Source organism: Pagrus major, chromosome 13, assembly GCF_040436345.1.
Source record: "Pagrus major chromosome 13, Pma_NU_1.0".
NCBI classification, from domain to species: Eukaryota; Metazoa; Chordata; class Actinopteri; order Spariformes; family Sparidae; genus Pagrus; species Pagrus major.
In genome coordinates this window covers 5,520,185-5,543,035 of record NC_133227.1, presented here as the reverse complement: position 1 = coordinate 5,543,035, position 22,851 = coordinate 5,520,185, and the positions used below count along the sequence as shown (strand labels likewise).

At 41.6% G+C, this 22,851-nt stretch overlaps 1 protein-coding gene across 1 annotated transcript in view; it reads right to left on the bottom strand.

The window, feature by feature from the left end:
* Positions 1–1,990: 1,990 nt before the first annotated feature.
* Positions 1,991–22,851, bottom strand: part of sipa1 (signal-induced proliferation-associated 1) — a 43,567-nt gene continuing 22,706 nt past the window's right edge. The window contains exons 3-16 of the mRNA XM_073479994.1: positions 19,243–19,367; positions 18,978–19,166; positions 17,517–17,691; positions 17,058–17,161; positions 15,668–15,825; positions 14,731–15,337; positions 14,375–14,649; positions 13,270–13,680; positions 10,927–11,053; positions 10,705–10,828; positions 8,956–9,054; positions 7,986–8,055; positions 6,510–6,588; positions 1,991–4,293 (exon numbers count right to left, since the gene is read on the bottom strand). Coding sequence (XP_073336095.1) covers positions 4,150–4,293; positions 6,510–6,588; positions 7,986–8,055; positions 8,956–9,054; positions 10,705–10,828; positions 10,927–11,053; positions 13,270–13,680; positions 14,375–14,649; positions 14,731–15,337; positions 15,668–15,825; positions 17,058–17,161; positions 17,517–17,691; positions 18,978–19,166; positions 19,243–19,367 — 2,687 coding nt within the window. The 3' untranslated portion in view covers positions 1,991–4,149. The remainder of the gene's footprint in view (positions 4,294–6,509; positions 6,589–7,985; positions 8,056–8,955; positions 9,055–10,704; positions 10,829–10,926; positions 11,054–13,269; positions 13,681–14,374; positions 14,650–14,730; positions 15,338–15,667; positions 15,826–17,057; positions 17,162–17,516; positions 17,692–18,977; positions 19,167–19,242; positions 19,368–22,851) is intronic.

Below are 22,851 nucleotides of genomic sequence, written 5' to 3'. Positions count from 1 at the left end.
CTCCTTTTGCTAGCTCAATTACAGCAGAAGCCTTGTGTTTTAAGACCCCAGGAGAACACACCTTCCCATAGTGTGAGTTAGACTGTTTATACATACTTCTCGTGCTTTCATCCCACCTTGTCAACTGACTTTTACTGTCTACTATTTTCAGACAATCAGATTTGGCCCTGACCTCCGTCTTATGTCAGACCTTCAAACTGTTCCTTCCGTGGCTGCTTTCACCTCCCCCGCCTGCTGCGTCCATCAGAGTCCAGTCCAGGATGGGAGATCCTCATAAAATCTGGTTCTGGATAAATCCATCCAGCTCTTCTCAGGTTATCTCTAGATCTTCACCACCGCTTATATATAGACTCCAATGGGGTGGATACTCCTATGTTAATTAACAATAAGGTCTAATTGCTACTCTTTCTATTCCTGCCTATGGTTTCAAATAAAGCAAGTGGAAAAAAATAATACTAATAACTCTCTAATTTAACTGATGTTTACATCTCATGTTGTGCAGCGTCTCTGCTGCCGTGCTTTAAATAGAAAACACCAGTTCAACCAATCAAAACGTTATGTTCTCTCTGCTGTCTGGTGTAGTTATGGAGTGATTAGAGTGCCATACAAAAGAAAGTGAATATAGAAATATCAAGAGAAATAAATAAAAGAATCAATAAGTAAATAAAATATATTACATTCTAAACATAAGGAGAAGTAATAAATGAGTAAGTCTAAGGAAAAGAATAACAAAATACAAAAGAATAATTATAAGCAGTTTCAAATGTGCTTGTTTTCTTTCTGTAGTTATATATTTATTAATATATTTTTAAAAAATGTTTTATTTGTGCTTATAAATTACACATTTTTTCTGTATATTCTTAATTTTTGCAATTGTTTTACATCATTTGTTTATTTTTAATATATTTTTATATTTCTGCCCCCTTTTTGTGTCCTAATGTTTTTTCCCTGGTGTTTTTGCTATTTCTTGAAGGGCCAGGCTGTCCATCATCTGGCTTTGGCTGGGCCTTCCTGTCCATTTTTTATCCTCTACAAACTACAACAGAATGAAAACCACCTCCCATAATCATCCCATCACATCCTAAAGTCATTTAGACACATACCTCAACATTATCTGCCTTTGGATCACTGTGTTGACACATCATGTGTATCAGCTGTGTTTGTCACCAGACTGAGATTGTTGCAATTCAAGATAAGTTACATGTGATGCCCAATATATTGCAGTTTTTTCCCCCGTATGTCCCTTTTAGGTCATTCAGTCACAATCAGATTGTTTTCTCACATACTCTGTTGGATTTTCTGAGACAATTTATTTTTTTAAATATTTAAATACCAAAATAATCATCCCTAAGAGGAAGCATACGCCATTCAACACATTCATATCAACTTCAACTCGATTTCAATGCATCATCAGACATTTGAAGCACCTTTTTCCTTTTAATTCGCTTTTAAAAACCATATATTTGTCGGTTTGCGTCCGTGAACAATCGGTGGTACTCGCTGAGCTTCAGTGATTCTTCAGACCAACAACAACAACACACATCTATTATTATCATCTGTTCCTTCGCACCATGTGTTACTCAATGACTTTTCCCTGTGAGGCGGATGAAAGACCAGATGTTGCGACGGTCTCTTAGAAAATCCTTCATCTGCCGATAAAAAAACCTCAGTAAGTGCAACCGAAGACAAAGAAATGAGGTCACTATGCTGGGTTAACATACATTACATTTTCAGGTAGGCACAAAGTCAGAGAAATAAGCCTTCACGTAACACCAGTATGACCAGTTTGACCATCCATTCTGAAAGAGGAGTTTCACTCATTAAGGCGTACCTAATGGTGTTTTAAGACCTTATTAAATATGTACGAGCTATCGCTGAAATAGCTCAACACTAGAATGATAATAAGAGTCACATTAAGCAAGATTTGCAGATAGTATTTTGTCATATCATTGTTGGTTCTCTACAAAAGAAATTTATAACCAAGCCCACCTTTCCTTTCTGCCCTATTTCACATTTTTTTTCCTCCAGTTTAAACAGCTACAAGAAAATCCACATTTGCATGATTAATAAGTTACATTTTTATACATACACACATACAGAGAGGGGGGGAGCTTGGAAGTTGCTTGGCACATTCTCATGCTTGACCAACCTCCTACAATCTAAATAACTATACAAGACACAGTTGAACAGGTCTTCTCACACGGACGTCTCCCTGTTCAGTCGTGAGGCTCACAGGAGGTGAAACAGGAGCCTGCGGATATTAACACTTTGTCTGCATAATCATCCTGCAAAAGGAGGGCGTACACAACCCAATGCACTAAGTAACATGGAACTGTACATACAGTATCTTCACATACTGATAAAGATTCATAATTTAATCTGTATATATCTTAATATGCTGGTACCAGGTATTCACAGTGACTCTAAAATAAAATTACAAGAGGAAGTCTGTACAAGAAACAAGAGAGTCTGAGTGACCGGTGAACGTTTGGCATCCCTTTTTCAGTCAGTTCGGCTTGATTGAATTTGGTGGGATTCAGGAGAGCTGCCTGGGCTTTTTCGTTGGCACTGAGGAGAAGCAGTCCGACTCCTCTAAACACGTTTGTTTGTTTGTTTGCTTGTTTGTTTGTTTATTGGCGCCGTCAGCAGTGGACACAAAAAAAGGTGAGGTAAGGAAGGTGGTGCCAGGAGGGGGGGATGAGATCGTCTCCACCTTCTTCTGTTGAGCGAGGCTAAATGAAGTACAGCATGTGCCCTGTCCAGTGCTGATTTTACATAAGAAACAAAAATGAAAAAAAAAAAAGAAAGTGCAAGAACGACACAGAAACATACACAAACACACATCAGGGGTGGAACGGTAAGATTTCACCTACCACTCAGAAGCCATACTAAACAATTACCCCAAAATAGTCACTGTAGACATCCGCCAAAAACACAAAACATATTTTAAATACAATATTCTGTATTTCACTATGAGTTCAAGGTGTTTTATTCAGACACCTAAAGCTATTTTGCCAGCTGAAAAAGAAAAAGCTGCCGTTTGGCATTTTGTGGTTCAGGCCAGCAGGAGGAGATCTTCTACAGTATGGCTGCTACAAGAGTGAGGTTAGAAGAAAACAGCTACAGGCTATCATGGAAGGAAGCTGAAGCATTTCTTTTTCCTGCCATTGTCTGTGTCTTCGGGAGAGGTACGACCCCTTTAATATTGTTTTCATACGTACTTCCAGGAGGAACAAGCATGCTTAGTTCATTTTTTTTTTCAGGGGACATTTCCAGTTTACGTCCCTTTCATTTATGTTTTTTTTTCCCTCTCCCTACAAACTGTCTTAAATACAGTACTACTGAGAAGTGATGAGGGCAGAGAGTGATGTCCTTATGTAACAGACGCTGCCCTGAGGCCAGTCACTTAGCATCATTACATGTTTTGAAGTAGAAGGCAGCCTGCAGGCTCGTCATTGACATGTTCCCTTTTTTTTTTCTTGTGTTTTTGTTGCGAGGCCTCCCACACTATGAGCACACACACTCACACATTGCAACTACACGTCCGGCAGAGAGGATAGCAATACTACTGTTCACATATATTATTGGTGATATATATATACACTTTTGGTCATTTCAGATAAGACACCACCAAACATGCTATACAGTGTCTCTCAGTCTTCATTGCCACTTTTTTTTATGCAAGTGCTATTTCAGCCCAGCTTGTCAAGTATTTGAAGCAAGGTACAGTAAGAGATGCACACACACACACACTGAGGCACGCGCGCGCACACATGCGGCACACACACATACTGTAACATACACACCAAGAGAAGCACTCTGGCATAGCACGCCAACGCAGCAGCCTGGGAGCTGCCCATTGGTCAGTCTATGAAGGGATGTGGAGAATGTCTTTTGTATGAGTTGATTTGCATACTCCCTCACCAACTGGCAGGTCCAGGATTCAGGAATGAGATACACAGTTTGAAGAGGATGTGTTTGTGTGTGTGTGTGTGTGTGTGTGTGTATGTGTCTGCTTTTGCAAATATGCACAAACAAAATAAGTATACTGAGCGTACAAGCACGCTGCATGATTTGCATCTTTCCCTCTGCTGATTTGTGTGTTTGTGCGTGCCGCGGCGAGGCGAGGTGAGGAGAGGAGAGGAGAGGCTAACAGGGCTTGTTGACGTTGCACAGCAGCTCAGTGACTTTGATGAGGCGAGCCACCGTGCTCTGCGACTCCTCCTGCAGCCGCTGGTTGTTCTGCCGGAGGCTCTGCACCTCGGCCTGCAGCACCGCCTTGTCCTCTTTCTCCTGAAAGACATCGGCACACAACAGAAAACAAAAGCCGTCGCTCAGATCGCTGTGGCAGGAACGGGAGGGGAGCGACAGGTACAGCGGTGGCTTTAAGGCAACTAGTGGGCACACATAAACACAGAGCTTGAAATACAACGACACAGGAAGTGTAGAGAGGCACATCTCACTGCAGTGCAGGAAAAAGACACAATTAGTGACTGAACGGACCATTTTCTTTGATGGAAAATGAGTTCAGATTCTAAACGAGTGATTCCCAACCTTTTCTGTAAGACGTACCCCAACAGTTCATAACTGGACTGAATGTTTAGGTCAGTTTGGTCAAGTTTGCATTTGTGCTACAACCACATTTCAACTATTTATCAATTACTTTTAGTTAATTATTTCATATCCTCTTGCTTGCTAACTAGTTTTCATGCACTCTTAATGGCAATAACACATAAATTAATTTAGTTAGTTAGTTATAACTTATGCACTTTTTAAAGGAGACATATTATGCGCATTTTCAGGTTCATAATTTTATGTTGGGTTACTACTAGAATAGGTTTACATGCTTTAATGCTCAAAAAACACATCAGTTTACTCAAACTGTCCACTGCAGCAGCACTGTATTCTCCCTCTGTCTGAAAACGCTCGGTTTTTAGCTCCTATCTCTTTAAGGCCCCCCTCCCGAATACACAGTCTCCTCCGATTGGTCAGCTCACACATGTCTGAGCCAGCACTGCTAACAACATCAGTGCAGCTGAGCTAAATCAATTCTTGCGTGCCAAACTAGCCGCTAGGCATGAATTATGCAAATGTGTGACATTGTGACGTGTCGTTGTCACAGAGTCACAGAATCAAAGGCGGGACTACTGACGAGGCATTCAGGAGCAGTGTTTTCTGTGGGAGAGATGAGCTTCTGTTGGTGTGGACCTTTTAAACTTTCAAGAACCTATAAAACACACTGAAGGATACAAAACAAAAAGCATAATAGTTCTCCTTTAAATCAAATAATAGATTCTATGTTTTTTAATTAGTTGAGCTACTCTGTAATCTCTCCACGTACCCCGAGGCAAATACAGAAGTAGCCCCTTGGGCACAAGTACCCCTGGTTGGGAATCACTGCTCTAAATGACATCATTGTCTCAATGCTTTGAGGTTTAAAGCAGCTGGTCAGACTGAGTAAGCAACTTACTACATATGTAATGGGTATAGAGCTGCAAGTATTGACTTATTCATTATTTTTCAATAATTGCTTAACTATTACATTTAAAAAAAATGAAAAATCACAGCTACCAAGATGACGTCTTTAAATTGCTTGTTCTGTCCGACCAACAGTTCAAAGCCCAAAGATACTCAATTTACCAACATATAAAAAAGAGGAAAGCAGCAAATGTTCACATTTTAGAAGATAGAATCAAAGAATGTCCCATTTTTACTTCATTAAAGACAGACGATTAATCAGTTATCAAACCTGTAGCTGATTAATTTTCTGTTGAAATTGGTGTCACCATTATTCTTGAGAGTTCATGGACCAAATGATTGGTTGATAAGAACAATAATGAAACGAGTATAGTTGCAGTCCCGATCAAAGAATAAATAGAAAACGTTCCATACAATTGAGAGGAATAATATATTTATATAATATTTTGTACACACACAGACACAAACACTATTTATAAAAAAATCCTCAACACAAGGTCCACCTGTCTGCTGACTCCACAGGCTGAATGAAAGCACAAGTGGACCTTGTATTGAGAACTCTTTTTTTCAAGCAGCTGTTTCTGAGGTGGAGAAGAAGCCTTTGAATTCATCACATACAGCAGTCTTTGACATCTACATGAAAAAAAAAAATAAACAAAGCAACACAGATTTGTGGAAAGAGGAAAGTGCTAGAAAATATTTACACCAAAGGAGTTGTAATAAATACATTTTAAAATAAGTATGATGTTGGAATAGTCAAAGAATCTGAAAATGTCACTGTACAAATTTACAACAGAGTTATGAATAAATAAATGAGTGTTTTTGTATCTTCAGTGAGTCAGCTGAGACTTTGAAATGGCCGAACGGACAGGAGGATTTAAAGTAAACAAAAGGCAGCATCAGAAAACACAAATCCTCTCGCTCCAGCGACAGAAGCTGTGATGCTTTAAATACTTTCTCCTACCTGCTGACACTCCCGTTGAGCTCACTGAAAACATTACAGAGAAAAACATTCATGAAAGTCAAAGCACCTTTTGCAGGTCATCCTGCAGCTTCCTCAGCATGGCTTCCAGCTGCGATACCTTCTCTTCTAGGTGGCCTGGAGAGTCACTGCAACAAAGAGATGCAGTGACACTCGTCAACAGCAATTACAGAATTTTTGCAGAAAACAAATAAATGGAAACCAAATCATCAACAGGGTGAATGTCTTCACTGCTGCAACACCTCCCTTCATCTCATACAGAGCGAACATCGTCCTTGCCACCTTTAATGAAACCTGTAATACTCAGAGATCAATTTACAGTAATTGCTACTGCTGACACGCAGACCCATTCTGAGCGAGTACGGTCATCCCATGATGCATTTCGTCTGACCGCAGTTATACATAATGACGACGCCCGACAGAGCGGTGCACAAAGCCGTCTCCAGGTGACGTGAAAAGCCTGACAATGACTTCAAAGGAAAGAACATGATATTGTGAAAATGACCTAGTGTTGTATTTTTAAGTTTGATAAATTTGGTATATTTGATCTTTTCTTTGTTTAAAGGAGTCACATTATGCTCATTTTCATATTCATCATTTTATTTTGCAGCACTGTATTCCCCCTTTGTCTGAACACTGTGTCTCATGAGTCTCCACATGTCGAGTGCAAACTGTATTTGTGGACAGCGTTTGCTCATCTAAATTTCTCTGAATTTTGAACATAAGAAATATTTATTTGTGCTAGATACTAACCTCTTGTTAGTATCTTGTTTCACAGACAGAAGAAGATGAAGAAGAAGTATGGTATATGGAGAATACTGTACTGGTGTCTTTTTACAGCTTTTTACATGCCAGATGGAGCCAAACTGTAATGGTGAAACAGTCATCAATGCTGACCTCTACAGTACGTGGGTGGACATGAACTGCTCCTGTAAACATGAGGGACTTGGACTGCAGAGAAGCTTTACGTCGGTGTTTGCTTGTTTTCTTATTGACTCATTTTCTGTTTTGCTTTTCGCCAACACTTCTTTGGACTTTGTAATGGTAAATGGTAAATGGACTCTACTTATGTAGCACCTTTTCTAGTCTTAGCGACTACTCAAAGCGCTTTACATCACATTGTATGATCACACACTGCGTGGAGGAGAGAAAACAAGGCGACCAAGGAGCACCGAGGAGCTGGGAAAGTATAAAAGTAAAACAAAATGGATTGGAGTGGGAGTTGATGACAATGACAGTGAGTCAGACATGCTGTGTGTGTGTGTGTGTGTGTGTGTGTGTGTGTGTGTGTGTGTGTGTGAGCATCTGTGTCTGCATGCACATAAGTGCACCACTGAGTCAGCGAGAGGGCTCTCTTTATGGGGGAGAGAAGCCATTGCACTGAGTCAAACAGTGGTATTTGGCCGATAAAGTCTGAATATTTGAGAGAGGATAAAGGAGAAGATGAAGAATAAAGACAAAAGGAAAACCAAGAGACTAACTGCAGTGATACTGAACTGTCTGTATGAACTGTAGAGCAACCCACCTGTCCTTTGAGTCTTTCAGCTTGCTATCTGTCTGGTCTCCGGCTTGGGAGGGGTCTCCGGCTTTACGGTCTGTGGTAGGGAACATTATCCACATTATTGGCATTTAAAATATCTTTACATATAATAATCAACAGTAAAGATGAGGGAGGCAAAAGTGGGAAATGTACTATACATCATATGGCCAAAATGATTTGGATATGTGAGCATTACAGGACTTTTAGAACCAGGCTGCAGAAATGTATTCCCATCCAGTCACAAAGGCATCAGTAGCTGCAGTTACACAGACAGTATTTCTTCAACATGACTGAAATCATTCTTATTAGAGATCACAACTTAACTGTTTCATAAGCGATTCGATTAGAAAGCATTTAATATAACTGTTTTCACATGCACAATAATGGTTCCACCAGCTGTGATGTGTCCAATTTGTCCGCCAACAAGCCACAGTCACCTTTAAAGTGCCAGTTTTTTGAATGGAATTTGGCTGGCTCTGTTCAATGGGGAGCCCACCAAGACAAATGCCTTTTAAAATTATCCGAATTTTATATTTCTTTCCTCATCAGTGGTAAAAAATGATCATTTGTGAGCCGGTAATTCTTGTTTATTCGGCATATAACCTTTGACAAAGTTATTTAAGTTATTTAGACAGAATTTCAACTTTTTTGTGCTTTACTAGCTACAGACACATTCCAAGGAACTTAATTTGGTGAAAAGTGCCAACAACAGGAAGGCAGACCGATCGTAAAAGTTAATATTTTATCGTAGTAAGTGTTACTTCAATGGGATTAATGTTGAACTCTGCTTAAACAGCCTACATTAAAACTTTTTGATTAATTAAATAAGAGTATCTTTGTGCTTAGGTCCAAATCTCATTTGATATTTCTGATTGTGCTAACAGCTAAGGCAGCTTGTTTTATTGTTTGACACTTAAACAGTGAAAGAGGTATGGATCTATAAATAGTGTCTCACCCTCTCGTGACAAAGCCTCCAGGATGCTGCGGCAGGCTGTGGCCAGGTCAGCGATGGACTGCCACTCCTCCTCAGTAGAGTCTGTCGTCTCTGAGAGAACTGAGGGAAGATTTAAGATTGAAGATTGTTTTCTTATTAAACATGTCTCGGTGTAGCAAATATATCATAGCAGGGAAAATAATACAGCAGAACAGCGGGACTGCAGACATTCGAGCAGCCGTTCTACAATAACAGAGAGTCACCACTGGGGGGTGCTGCTGTGTTAATGCTGGTCAGATTCAGGAGCAGAACAGAGGGACAAGGAGGACACATTATTATTTATGACTGTAGGTTTCATACAATTATGTTTTTGACTTTGTAAGGTCTTTTTGAAGAAGTTAAGATGAAAACAGTAGATGAAAGTAAAAATGTGCTAAATTTCATTTGAATAACAAAGTTTTGGTAAATGATTGCATGCAGATTTAAAAAAAACATCTAAAAAATTGATTTTAAAATGATGACATTTGTGCCTTCATAGCTGATTGTTTACTATACACAACAAATAACAATGTTGCTGGTTCAATTCCAGCTGGGGACCATTTCTCTCTCTCTCTCCCCATTTCCTGTCTGCTTCTTAGCAATCAACCTGTGTAATAAAGGCAATAATCTAACAAAAGACGCTATAATCCTTCCTTTTTAAGATCTATCAAGTCCTTGAATTTCATCTTTTAGGTTCAAAAGTTGTGGTACACTTTAACGACCTGCAGACTTCCTGTGAAAGCACACAACATAAAACAATCAGGGGCTTCAGAGGCCGCCCCCACAAAAATCAGAAGAATTTGACGAGAGGATGAGCAAGTGTGCTCTTACGGCGCTTAAATGATGAGTCTCATAGTCTCGGCGGAGGCAGAGCAGATGGTGTAAGAGGGGCTCCTTGATTTTGGGGCTGCCTAAAAAACTCCACCCCTCCCACTACCCATCTGTCCCCCTTTTATCCCCGCCCTGGCAGGGGGTGGCAGCAGAGCAGGGGTGATATTAGATTAGCGGAATAGGGGGCAGTGCGGATGAAAGAGGAGGGACAAAGGGGATGCAGCGGGGAGGAGAGAGAGGATAATGAAGAGAGGGGTTTAAGGCAGAAAAAATCTGTGGAAAAGGAATTAAATCAGGCAGGGATGATTTGCAAAACATGTGTAATTGTTCCATTTTGGCATCGCTGGAGCAATCGTGTCAGCTGTTGTGTCTGAGAGGGGGAGCTTTGTTTTGAGTCCATGATCAGGGTCATAACATCTCTGCGTGCTCTTTGTCCCTCAATTCATTTTCAAACATTTATTTCTTTATTTTACATGCAGCTTCCATTCCTTTTTTCAATTTAAAGTATTTAAAATATATATATATTGAGGGGTAAGAACCAGAGGGTCATAAGTGACATTTGACCAACTTTATAGGAAATTCAAAACAAAAAAATGACCATAATTTGTCCTAAATTTAAGTCAATATTTGGACATTTATTGAAAAGAATACTTTTAATATATGTAAGTGCATTTATGTCCTTTGGACTGCAAATAGTTTCAAGTGTCACTTCTCTTGGTTTTTGATCAATAATTGGTTTAAAATTCAAATGTGCCCTTTTGGCTGTAGAACGAGCTCAACAACAGCTTTCATTTCATATATATAACTCATAAAACAAATCTTTTTCGGTCAATCACACCCCTCTCAACTCTCATTATTACAATTATATAGCATGATATGTAGGAAAATTGATGTCCTTACTCTTGGTGATGGAGTTATGAAGACTCAGGGCTCGTGAATTCCTCTCAGCTCGGTCCACGCACGACAGCCGAGAAGACGAGTCACTCGCCGAAGCTTTGTCATCGCCGAACTCAGCGGCCATGAACTGAAGACACAGAGACAGAGGGGAAACGACACTGTCAGAGAGGAGAACAGAGCGCTGCAGAGAAACCAATCAGATATCCTCTCGTCTCAGCCTGTCACCTGTTCGTCCTCCAGGGGAACCTTGGGTTTGACGGCCAGGATCAGATCAGGTGTGGCATCCTTCAGCTCACCGACGTTCTCGTAGATGTGGCGTTCCCCCTTCAGCCCCACGTTGTCGTACACATGCCTGATGGGAAAAAAAAAAACACAAAGCAAATATGCTGTTGATGCTCCCTGACATTTTTTTTTATCCAATCCAGAGGTCAAAACAGGAACTGGATTACTTAAACAAGTAATCTGCAGGACGGCTTAGATTTTGGCCTGATTGATGTTTGCTATCCTGCCCTCACAAAATCATCCATCACAAAGATCATATCTGATGCGGTTTTGGTCAAATTGCTCGGTTCTGCTTCGCATGACAATGAAAAACAGTCAAATTCATTTCGGTGAGCAGCAGAGTTTAATATCATCCTCATGAATATTTCCTTTACAATCTCCTCTTCAAGCTGCTTTTTGGAGTTCTCAGGGGAAGGACGACCAGGCAGTGTGTTAAATAATCAAATAATTTGTCAGGCAAATACATACATGTCCTGCTGTGTTTCTCTTTTTCCTTGCAGTTTAACACTTGGCAAACATTCTTGTGACTCTCAGATGAGGACCTCGAGAGGATCAGGGAATATTGCAGAGTGCGAACCATCATATAAGTGATTGTTAAACGGAAACAAATGCTTTGTTGTTGTCATTTATTTGACTTGCTGTCAGCGACTAAGGTCTGAAGAAGAAGAAGACAAAAACTTTCAACTTGTCATACTTAAAGGGTTACTTAACAATTTTACACATTAAAGTGTGTTTACAGGTCTTGGAAAGTACCTCTTGTGATGTCACTCAGTGGCATGTTGCATCTTGGGTAATGTAGGCGCCAGGTTTTAAAAAGCATTCCACTGGTCTAATATTGCACTTCTATAAAACTGTTGGACTCATTATGGACAGTTCAAAGACAAGTGATCAGAATGGATACAGCAGAACCAGAGATATTACTACATTTCCCACAAAGCAACTTAATGACATCACTGGAGGATTTTATCAGATTACATGCAGCTTCCTCTCGAGCCACAAATACAATAATATAATGTTATATATATATATATGTGCAGTAGTACTTCCCAAGACCTGTAAACCCTTTAAGATCTACTGTGCAATCATCCAATTAGTTACATGCAGAGGTGGAATATAATGTACATTGACTCAAGTACTGCACTTTAATACAAATTTGAGGTACTTGCACTTGAGTCTTTACTTTACACACTACTTTATGCTTCTACTCCACTATAAGTCAGAAGGAAATATTGTACTTTAGTTTGACAGTAGGGGTGTCGGCAATAAGCGGTGCAATAACTGTGATATTCAAAAAATTTAATATTTCTATTGTGTTAATAATACACATAATATTGTTATTGTGAATTCTTTTCGACATGATAATCGTCCGGTGATAATCTGATATCGTGATCATATTTGACAGCTTAAACTACTGTGACTAACAACATATACATGTAAAGCAAACGAGATTAGTTGATTGGCAGCTTTTTTGATAATTGTCATAAAAGTACATTTTCATGCCAAAACCATTTCATTGTTCCAGCTCCTCAAATGGATTTGCTGCTATTCCTTGTAATCATTTTATTAATTATTAATTAATTTAAAATTATTAAAACTTTTGGACTATAAGTCCAACATTGTGATACTATTTTCTGACATATTATAAACCAAACAATCAAGAAAATAATCGGGAGATTAATTCATTTGGAAAATAATTTGTTGCAAATTAGCTCCAACTCAACAACTGTACAATGTATTTTGTATTGTATGAGTATAAGTATTAATAATTTAATGGTGTTATACATAAAAGTATAATAATCACATGGGGCATTTCTGCATTCATTACTTTTACTTTCAACATTTTAAGTACATTTTCCTGATTATACTTACATATTTTTTATGTGTAATAGAGTACTTTTACAGTGTGGTATTAGTACTTTTACTTGAGTAAAGGGTCTGGAGTTTGAAAAATAAAATGATTCAAATTGAAAAAGGAACATCTGAATGAATTTTCTAATGTGAAACTTTTGCATTAAGTTGACACACTTCAGTGACGCAGCGTGACACACTGCTTAGTGTCCTTTCTCTGTGCCTCGTCCTTTGCAGGAAAAGTGACGCACTGACTCAGAGATTAAATTGTGATGAGTCAGCTCCAATTTGAGGATATTTTCAGCCATGTTGGATGATGTAAGAGCTCTTTTTACCTGCTGCTCTCCCACTTTGTAGATGTAGCGAGAACGATTATGATGTCTCGCAAAGCAGAATTTTTTTGTCTCTATGATGCCTGTAGTAGTATAGTACACTCACCCATCACCATCACATGTGTCCGTGAAGGATGGCCGTCTCTCCAAAGAGCAGCTGCGTGTGAGCTGTGGGCCGCTGCCGTCCTGGCTTTGATTGGCTGGCTGGTCCTGCAGAGAAGTGGCCCGTAGCAGCGGTAAGCTGGGCGGCGTGAGGAGCGAGCCGAGACTTCTCTCGCTTTGCCCTTTATCACACGGCTGCGCCTCGCCCTCTTCGGCCTCCACCTGCACCTCCATTATGTCCGCTTCACTGACCCCATCCGCCTTCAGCTTCTGCTCTTCCTCTTCCTCTTTCTCCTCCTCCTCTTCCTCTTCTTCTTCTTCCCTCTCGTCCAGCACCCAGGCCTCTCCAGACTGATCCTCGCCGGGCTTGCACTCTGCATCCTTGATGGCTTTCTGGTAGAGCTCGGAGAAACTTCTGCAGAGCACGAAACAACAACATACTCAGAAAGAAGAAAACCATCGTTTGTGTCTAGCTTTTCACTGCGCTGATGAGTCATAAATTAATCTAGAAGACAAAAACAAAGACGAGATGAGAAAAAAAAGGCTATATATGTCTACGCTTCTATTATATTCCTTTGAAATCGCCAAGCCTCTTCTTCCTGTGAGGAATTATGACATCTTTGTGACTATTTGTGCTTTGTTGTCAGAGAACAAGCATTTCAGAAGTGGAATATAAATAAACTAGTTTGGGGTTCTCTGAGGATGCTTCTGCTGCCAGCTTGGAAGTGTTGATCTAAAGTTAAGAGCTCCAGTTTAATGTTATTTTTCCTTTATTGTGTCCACATCTGCCCTCTGACTTCAGCTGAGTGGTAACACTGTGTCAGAGTGATTAGAGATCATTAGAGGGATTGATTGGCTGTTAGCCAGCTGGTGTGACACTGACAGTGGGCCGTCATCAGCAGCAGAGTAGCACCTCTCTTGTCCCACTAACCCCCTCCTTCTTATTTACCGTCAACCTCACTCTCACCCCCTCACTGGGACTACTCTTCCCCTTTTGGAGCACGCTTTATACCCATGAGCCCCTTCTCCGGTCTCACTCCGCGTCTGTTGATCCAAACATGCCCTCGTTAGTGCTCCCTCCTCCTCCTCCTCTCTGCAGCCTCACCCACCTGCGAGGCTTGCCGTTCTCGTCCGGTGGGATGACAGTGATGTGGATCTTGTGCGCAGTGCGGAGCAGCCTGGTCCTCTCCTCGGGGCTCAGGTGAACCAGCGAGTGTCCGCACAGCCGCACCACACGAGCCCACAGCTGCAGGCCTCCGCTCTCTGCGTAGCAGAAGCGCTGCAGCTCCGTCACAAAGCCCTCCTCGTTCATCAGGAAGCCGGGCTGGCCGACTCCGTCGCGCAGGGGGGTGACCTCAAAAGCCTCACAGCCTCGGGTGACCAGCTGCAGGTGAGGACATGAATGAATCAGAAAGATGCAAAGCGACCACTCTGACAAATTTCAAATCTGGACACAATCACCCACCTCTAGCCTCTGCACCACCTCTCGTATATCCTCTGCCTGGCTCTCCATCACACTGATTGACACTGACTCCCCGCGCTCATAGAAGATGTCCAAGCAGGGCCCCCCCTCCTTAGTCTCCGTCACCGCCTTCCAGCCGATGACATCTCTGCAGGAGCAGTTAAACACCACCCTGCGTGTGCACCTCTCAATGAGCACCACCGACTCCGCCGACACCCCCAGCAGACAGGGGAGTCTGAGCTCTCCCGCCTCCCCATCATCTCCGCCGTTGACCATCACAGCCCACACCAGTGCTCCAGCGCTGTGCAGCTCCGCCCCTTTGGCGCCCTTCAGCTTGTCTTTGCGCTTGCCTCCCAGAGAGAGCAGTGGGAACTTGGTGGAGGAGTCGATGGGAGTGGTGGTCACGTAGTTTTCGGCCAGGTCCTTTAGGTATTCCTGTCGTGTGCGGGTGGCCATGGAGCGGAACTTCTCTGACTTCTCGGCGGCGTTTTCTGCATTCACTGCCTTCGCCAGGAGGAAGTCTCTGAAGGCAAGCGAGCGAGGGAAGCGTGCGCCCTTAGGGAACAGTGGGCCAAATAATGGGATGTCTTTAGAGCGTGTCACAGCCACCCTGAGAGGGAGAGAGGAAAAAAAGGAATGACAGCGTAAGAGAGAGAATACCGCAGAGACATTCGATCTACGTCTTGTTTTCAGAGCTCCAGTGTTTCTCCAGAAAGACAACCACTGACATTGAATCCAATGCAGAGGTGTACAGATTTAGATTTTCTCCTATATATAGATATACACCCATCTTTATATTGATTACACTTCCTATGATACAAAGCACCCACTAGCTGGTGAGTAATCTGTTCTCATAAGAGATTTCAGCCTGTAAAATGATTTTTTTTTCGGGGGTAGAAAGATGCATTAATTCTGAAAAGAGTGCAGCAGGAAGTCAGACCTGTAATAGGTTTTGTCAGTGCAGGGCTCGTGAACCTGGACGATGATGAAGACATGTTGGAAATGGGAGCGGATGGACTTTGGAGTGAAGGGCAGGGCGCCTGGCTCCTGGAACACGATTGTCACGATGTCGTTACCGATGTGTCGCTTCCTCAGCAACTGATGGAGCAAAACAGACACACAGAGAGACGTGTTAAACAAGCAGGCCAGAGTCATCATGGTAAACTAAGACGAGACGTATCTCACTGCAGCAATCTGACTGGATTTATATCTAAAGAAATACAAGAGAGGTTTTAAAAACAGCTAGAACGTCAACTACATTATTGACTGTATGTAGTTCAAGCAAACATTTGTTGAGTAAATGTATTTACTTAAAGCTAAGTAAAATAAAATAAGTATTTTCTTAAGTAGCCTTGCTTGGCATGACCCACGGACGGATCGTGAGACAACGGTCCCCTGGCCACAGACATTTAAAGGCCCCCCCAACTATTTTGTCACCCTTTCTTGTCACTACTTTTGTGTCCCTTTGTAGTTGTGTGGGATGTTACTTTTGCGGTACTTTTGTGTCTCTATTTGGTAGTTTCATGTCTCTCGTAGTCATTTCTTGTCTTCTTGCGGTAAATGTATGTCTCTTTGAGGTAGTTTTGTTTCTCTGTAGTTGTTTTGTGCCTCTTTGTAGTCATTAATTGACTTTCGCAACCAGTCAGCCCATTCAGTAGTCCATCTGTGGCATGACCATCCTGTTTCTATCGGTTTACTCACTTAATACTCAAAAAATAATGTACAGTATGAGTCTTGTATCTTCAAAATCACTGATTTAGCACTTTTAAAATGTTTTAGGACTTTAAAGCCAATACTTTCTCTTTTGAATTCGTTAATAGAACTGAAACTAGATTGTAACACTGAATAAAGTCAGAAAAAACATGCCACTAAACAGTTTAAGGAAGTAGGGCTTTGTTAAACCTCTAATCTACATAGTGTAATATAATAGTACGTCATGTCCAGTCTCTTTGAAGTGACGGCGAACAGGCTTAAACCACAGCCTGCACATAAAGAGCTGACAGTCAGCTGAACAGGAAGGCTGCCTGAGAGGCGACAGTGAATACCTTCATGGTGGGAGTGAACACTGGGGGGCAGGATTTTTATGTCATGCTTGTTGCCGAGTACAGAGGCTTTTTCTAAAGCATTTACCAAAGCATGACCGTCTGAACAGAGATGGGTAATGAAGGTTGTACCGAGACTGATGCAATTTCTTTAAGAAGAGAGGTGAAACATCTGAGAAAACTGTCAGTGGGAGAACTCCAGGAGATTAACCTGGTATTGGAAAAAATGCAGCTGCAAAACAAAAGGCAGGAAATGGAAATTGTGTGTCATATCTCTGTTTATTTTACCTGTTGTGTGTTGTTGGCTGTGTAGGGCAGCATGGTGGACACATGAAACATAATCTCATAGTCCTGGTAGCGCGTGTAGAGGGAATGTGTCCCCGTTGAGTCCGCTACACAAGCACACAGAAACACACAGAAACACACACACACACACACACACACACACACACACACACACACACATCACATAAAGAGATTTAGCAAAATCAGTCAACGTCTCTGAATGAAAGACTAAACTCAAACTGTCACATTCAAAGCGGTTCTTTGCTGCTCACTGAGGGGAAAACAGCTCCAAGATAATCAGCAGTGACTATGCTATTTTGCAGGCATTACTCAGATTACATGTGGCCAGATAGCAGTTATCTTAGGCTTTCAGTGCTGCACTGATGCCCTTTGGATAATGGTACTGCGACAAGGTGAGATCCAGCCGATGGATGGGGGGTGTGGTGTGTGTTTTCAGCTCACTCTTGTTGTCCAGCTGAGCTCGGTATTTCTCCCAGCCCTTGAGGCGCACACGCTCCCCCAGCAGATCCAGAAACTCCTCGAATGCTGGCCCCGAGCTCTCGTTGTTGTACATGTCCTCCTCTGAGCTCTGCCCGGCCCGGCAATACATCACCCCGACCTTTCGCTGGAAATTCAGCTGCATTAGAAGACAGAGAATCACAGAGTTTAGGCTGTTACATATGCATATTTATACCATCCTTTCATTTAAACTGCCAGGACTTTTCATCTATATTAAATGGTTTCCTGATCATTTGACATCTTACTTTACAGCACTAAAAGGTTGATTTTGTCGAAGGAGTTAACCTTTTCACTTGAGGGCCTTAATGTTGACCCACGGGCCAAAAAACAACACCTATTGTATTGTTGAAATGCAAGATGGTAAGAGCCCAAGTTCCCTTAATTGACTGACTTCCTGTGTCCCCCACGTGCTCACATTATGAAAAATGCTCAATCATTTGTTATCTTACATATCAAAAGAGCATTTTAGTTTGCGAAAAATGAATGAACAGTGATTTTTAAATTTTATTTTGAATGATTTATTACGCTAGAAACATCCTGCGGGCCAAATCAAACCTTGTAGACCGTATTCACACAGAGACCATTTCCCTCTGACATCATGCTCAGGCTGGGAGGCTCGAATTTAGTTGACAACCCATTAGCTTTCATTAGACAACAGCTAATGATAGCAATCAACCACTTCCTAGCTAACCTTACTGTATGGGAATGTTACACGATACACTAAGAAAAGCATAAAATTATTCAAAACTATCAAAGCACATCTGAAAGACATTCATTTAAGCTTCGAAGTGAAACACGTTGGATGTAATCATGTCTGATGTCCCTCCTTAATTTTGCAAGGGGTCATGAAAGTAAGGTTTCCGTTCATGTGATACATGATCAGAAAATCACCACGCGATCAACATGAGTTAATCAATGATGTTTTCGGCTGCAGTGTCTCAGACCTGAATATTTGCATGCTTTAGTTTAATCTAGGTTTTTATTCTTTCTGAGTATTTGTCAGACAAATTCAGCAACACTCTGGGCTCTGAGAACATATTACAAACAACTGTCATTGTGCTATCTTTTTAAATTATTAATTGAAAAAACGATGGACAAATTAATGATTAATAAAAAAAACAGAATTTCAAATTAAAACCGATTTCTTTCTGTAAACAACTACATGAACAATTTGGGATATAACAATAAAAATTAGAGCAGAAGACAGAAAATGGCAATTACTCTCAATAAAACAGATATACAGTATAATACGTACTAAAAAAGTCAGCGGGTGTGGACTTCAGATTCAGACACTGTAGTCTGACCTTGGTAAAAAAAATAGTTTTTCATTGTATCTATCCGATGGCCTCAAAAGCTTTCTGTCTGACGCATGCTGCAGTCTTCACTGTCAGCAGACGTACTCACCCCCTGTTCATCCAGCTTCAGCAGGGTGTCCCGGACCTTCGGGGAGTTTGAGGCCAAGCGAAGGCAGTGCAGGTTCAGCTCAGGCATGATGAACTCCAGCAGCCTCTTGGGAGACAAGCCCCTAGGGGTCGTGTGACGGGCGGCAGAAGGCACTGACTCCTCCAGGATGGAACCTCGCAGCGTCTTCAGCTGAGGAGAAGATTCGCATTTGTCACATCCAGTCGGATCAATTGTACACACACTGAGCTCAAAGTGCAGGTTTTACCTCTGTGGTGCGAAAGATGATTCTGCAATTGTACTGAGCTCCGCTGGATCCTTCTTTCTCCTCTCGACGGAAACTGATGGCCACTGGACCGAGGCGATCGTCCATGCCGAAGAAATTCTGGTGTTCTGTGATGACAATACAGTCACATAAATACAACTGTGAAGAACACGACTGTGACAGAGTTGTGCTTAAAATATGGTGATCATAAGAAAAAAAAATGTGCAAAGACAAGCGGATCGCTCTGTTTTCCTCACAGTAGCAACTTCCAACAACACAGGACAAAACGTGAGTTTATTCATGCATTTAGTTTATAATAGAGACATAAAAACAGACAAAAATGGTACCAGGCTGCCAGCCTGACTGGGAAACTTTTCCCGATAGATTTCTTACCCAGTGCCAGACAATGATAACATGAATTTGTGACCATAAAACACATTGGAAGAACCCTTCCACACCCATGCAGCCCCCTTAGTGGGAAGCAAATTGTTTAGTCTGCACCTACTCAGGTTTGGTGAGATGTTTCGCCAAAGAACCACAGTAAAAGTGGCAACAAAATGAAAAGAAAGGAGGGAAATAGGAAACAACTAGTGAAAAAGGTGAAAGTTCCCATGAAATGCTATTTGCTTTGGCATAGTTTCCCTTTAAAAACAGGCAACTAGGGAGGAACTTTTCACAAATATTGACTGGCGTTTACAGTAGCCAAGAGCGATAGGGAATACAGTACCGAGGTGGTTTTCCTGCCAGGTTTGGCTCCTGACACTCCGTGGCTGAGTGAGCAAATAGGCTCCTGCTGCATGGCTACAAGCTAACTGCATAGCGACAGCTAAATTAGCAAAGGTTACAGGTTACCTTAGCAACTAAGCTACTGGCATCTGTCCATCAGGACCTCGGTATTGTAACTGGTCTCCATCATTCTCAAAGGCTGCGTAGGCCCCGGTCTGGAGGTGTTCATTGGGAAGCTGTAATAGTTAGCAGTTACTCGGGCCAACTTTCTGGCTGTAACAACCTGAAGTGGGAACAGGCTGCGGATTTTGAAGCCAACGAGCGACTTTAATACTTGTGGCACTCACAAAAGCAGATTTAGTGATATTTAACAATAAAGTTTCACAAGAAAAAGCTGAAAATAAAAAGTAAATCTAGGCTGAAACTTAAAAGAGTTTTCCTGACCTCCCAGATAAGTAACACTACCCTCCGCTCAAAAAAAAGTACTTAACCCCCCCCCCCCCCCCCCCCCCCCCCCCCGTCCCTAATAATTTTAGCACAGTCCCTAAATGATACATTTGTACCCTGATAAAGTCTTACTCAGACTTAAAAGGTGATTGTATTGTTTTACATGCAAGGAATATGTCTTGGTGTTTTGGTGCACGACAATAAATATAGTAAGTAGGAAAATACAGTATAAAGAAAGACAAAAAGCAAGTATTGCAAGTCTAGGAGCAAAAAATATAATAAAAATATGTACAACATGTTGATAGCTTCAAAGCTGACATGGCTATCCTGATTCAACAATCAACTGAATCTCTGAAGCAGTCAGTGGATTCACTAGGTCAGCAGGTGACGTCATTTAACAACCGCCTCACTACTACTGAAGTTGTGGTGAGTGAAAACTTCGAAAAAATCACAGAGATGGAAGCCGCGGTTAAGACCTTGCAATCCCAAGACACGGTGCTCCTGGAACGAGTGGACGACCTCGAGAACCGGTCCAGGCGCTCTAATTTGCGGATTATCAACATACCCGAAGGGAGCGAGAGAGACCAAGACCCGACAAAGTTTGTTTCCAACCTGCTGATGGCGGTGACGGGGCCCGACGTTTTCGTCAGCCCTCCCGAGATAGAGAGAGCTCACCGCTCCCTCGGCCCCAGACCAGGTGATGCCGGCGCGGGGAAACCAAGAGCCTTCATCGTCAAATTCCTCCGCTTCCAAGAGAAAGAGCAAGTCCTCCGATGGGCCAGACAACACAAGATGAATTACCGCGGCTCCGAGCTGAGGGTGTATCCAGACATCAGCGCTGCTCTGGCTAAAAAACGGGCTGCATTCAACGCCATCAAACACTCTCTCTACGTGAAAGGAATCAAATTCCGCCTGCTGCATCCTGCCCGTCTCCAGGTCTCGTTCCGAAATGAGAACTTTTACTTTGACTCTCCACAAAAAGCCCAGGACTTTTACAACGAGCGTATTGCTCCCACTGGTTAGTGGTCCTATTGAGGATGCTGGCCTTATCTGGACCCAGTGCACGGTCAAGTTTGGACGTTTATAAACAATCAGGTATGGAACAGATGCGCCAGTAAAACTTTGTACTTTATTGTATCCAAGCTATTATTCATCCGAATAACATGATGTGGCACTGGCACCACATCAGTCAGTTCTGTAATTGAAATATTTTTTTTTTTTTTCTCCTCTCCTCTTTCCCCCTGAAAGCTATTAGACTAACTTTTTTTATTGTAAATCTACATTTTTATTTTCTTTTTTTCTTTTTATTTGATATGGACAAGATGTAATTCCAAGGGGCTACTTAGGTTATTTCTTAGTAATTTGAATGCTGATATGGGTGTATTACTGCCCCCATCTATATCTTCTTATTTTGCGCCTATATGCACATTGTAGACACACTTGTAGATATAGGAGCCCTATCTGCTCGGTGAGTGTTTAGTTCACAGATTTATGTCACATGGAAGTAACAGAGTCTATGGAGTCCCGCTGCTAGTTCTCGTTCTTAGGACAAGCTTAGGGAGGTCTTGGTGTGTTTATTTGTTCCCTGTTCTAAGGGTTTTTGTTTTGGGGTACTGGGGTGGGGGATCCTACAGATTTGCTTTTATTTATATTTTTGTTTGTACGTTTGTAACACTACGTCCTTCTACAAAGCAGTGTTTTCTCCTTCCATATACTTACAAATTTGTTTATGGCTAATACTACAAAAAAAGGGGTGTCTTGTCTGAGATTTGTCTCTTGGAATGTTAAAGGGATCAATGGCCCAGTAAAAAGGGGTAGAGTATTTTCTCACTTAAAACATCTTAAAACAGAAATTGCTTTTTTACAGGAGACGCATTTGATTGCTAAGGATCACCATAGGTTAAAGGCTTCATGGGTTGGCCAAAGTTTTCACTCCAATTTTAGTAGCAAAGCAAGGGGTACAGCGATTTTGATACATAAAAAAATACAGTTTTACCCAACAAACGTCATAGCTGACCACCAAGGCCGGTTTGTTATAGTCTCAGGCTCCCTTATTAATGTACCTGTTGTTCTTGTTAATCTCTATGCACCCAATTGGGATGATGAGGCATTTATTAGGAAAGTAACCTCACTTTTACCAGACTTAACTTCCCACCACTTAATCTTAGGAGGCGACCTTAACTGTACTATAAACCCTTTGCTAGACAAATCCTGCCCACGGCAGGTCTCCCCTTCTAAAGTTGCCAAAGCAATTTCAACGTTTATGGATCAAATAGGAGGTTTGGATCCCTGGCGCTTTCTCTATCCTGATAAAAAAGAATTTTCTTTTTACTCTCAGGTCCATAAAACATTCTCAAGAATTGATTACTTTTACATTGATAACTATTTTCTTCCTGTTGTCGATAACATAGAATACTCAACGATAGTGGTATCTGATCA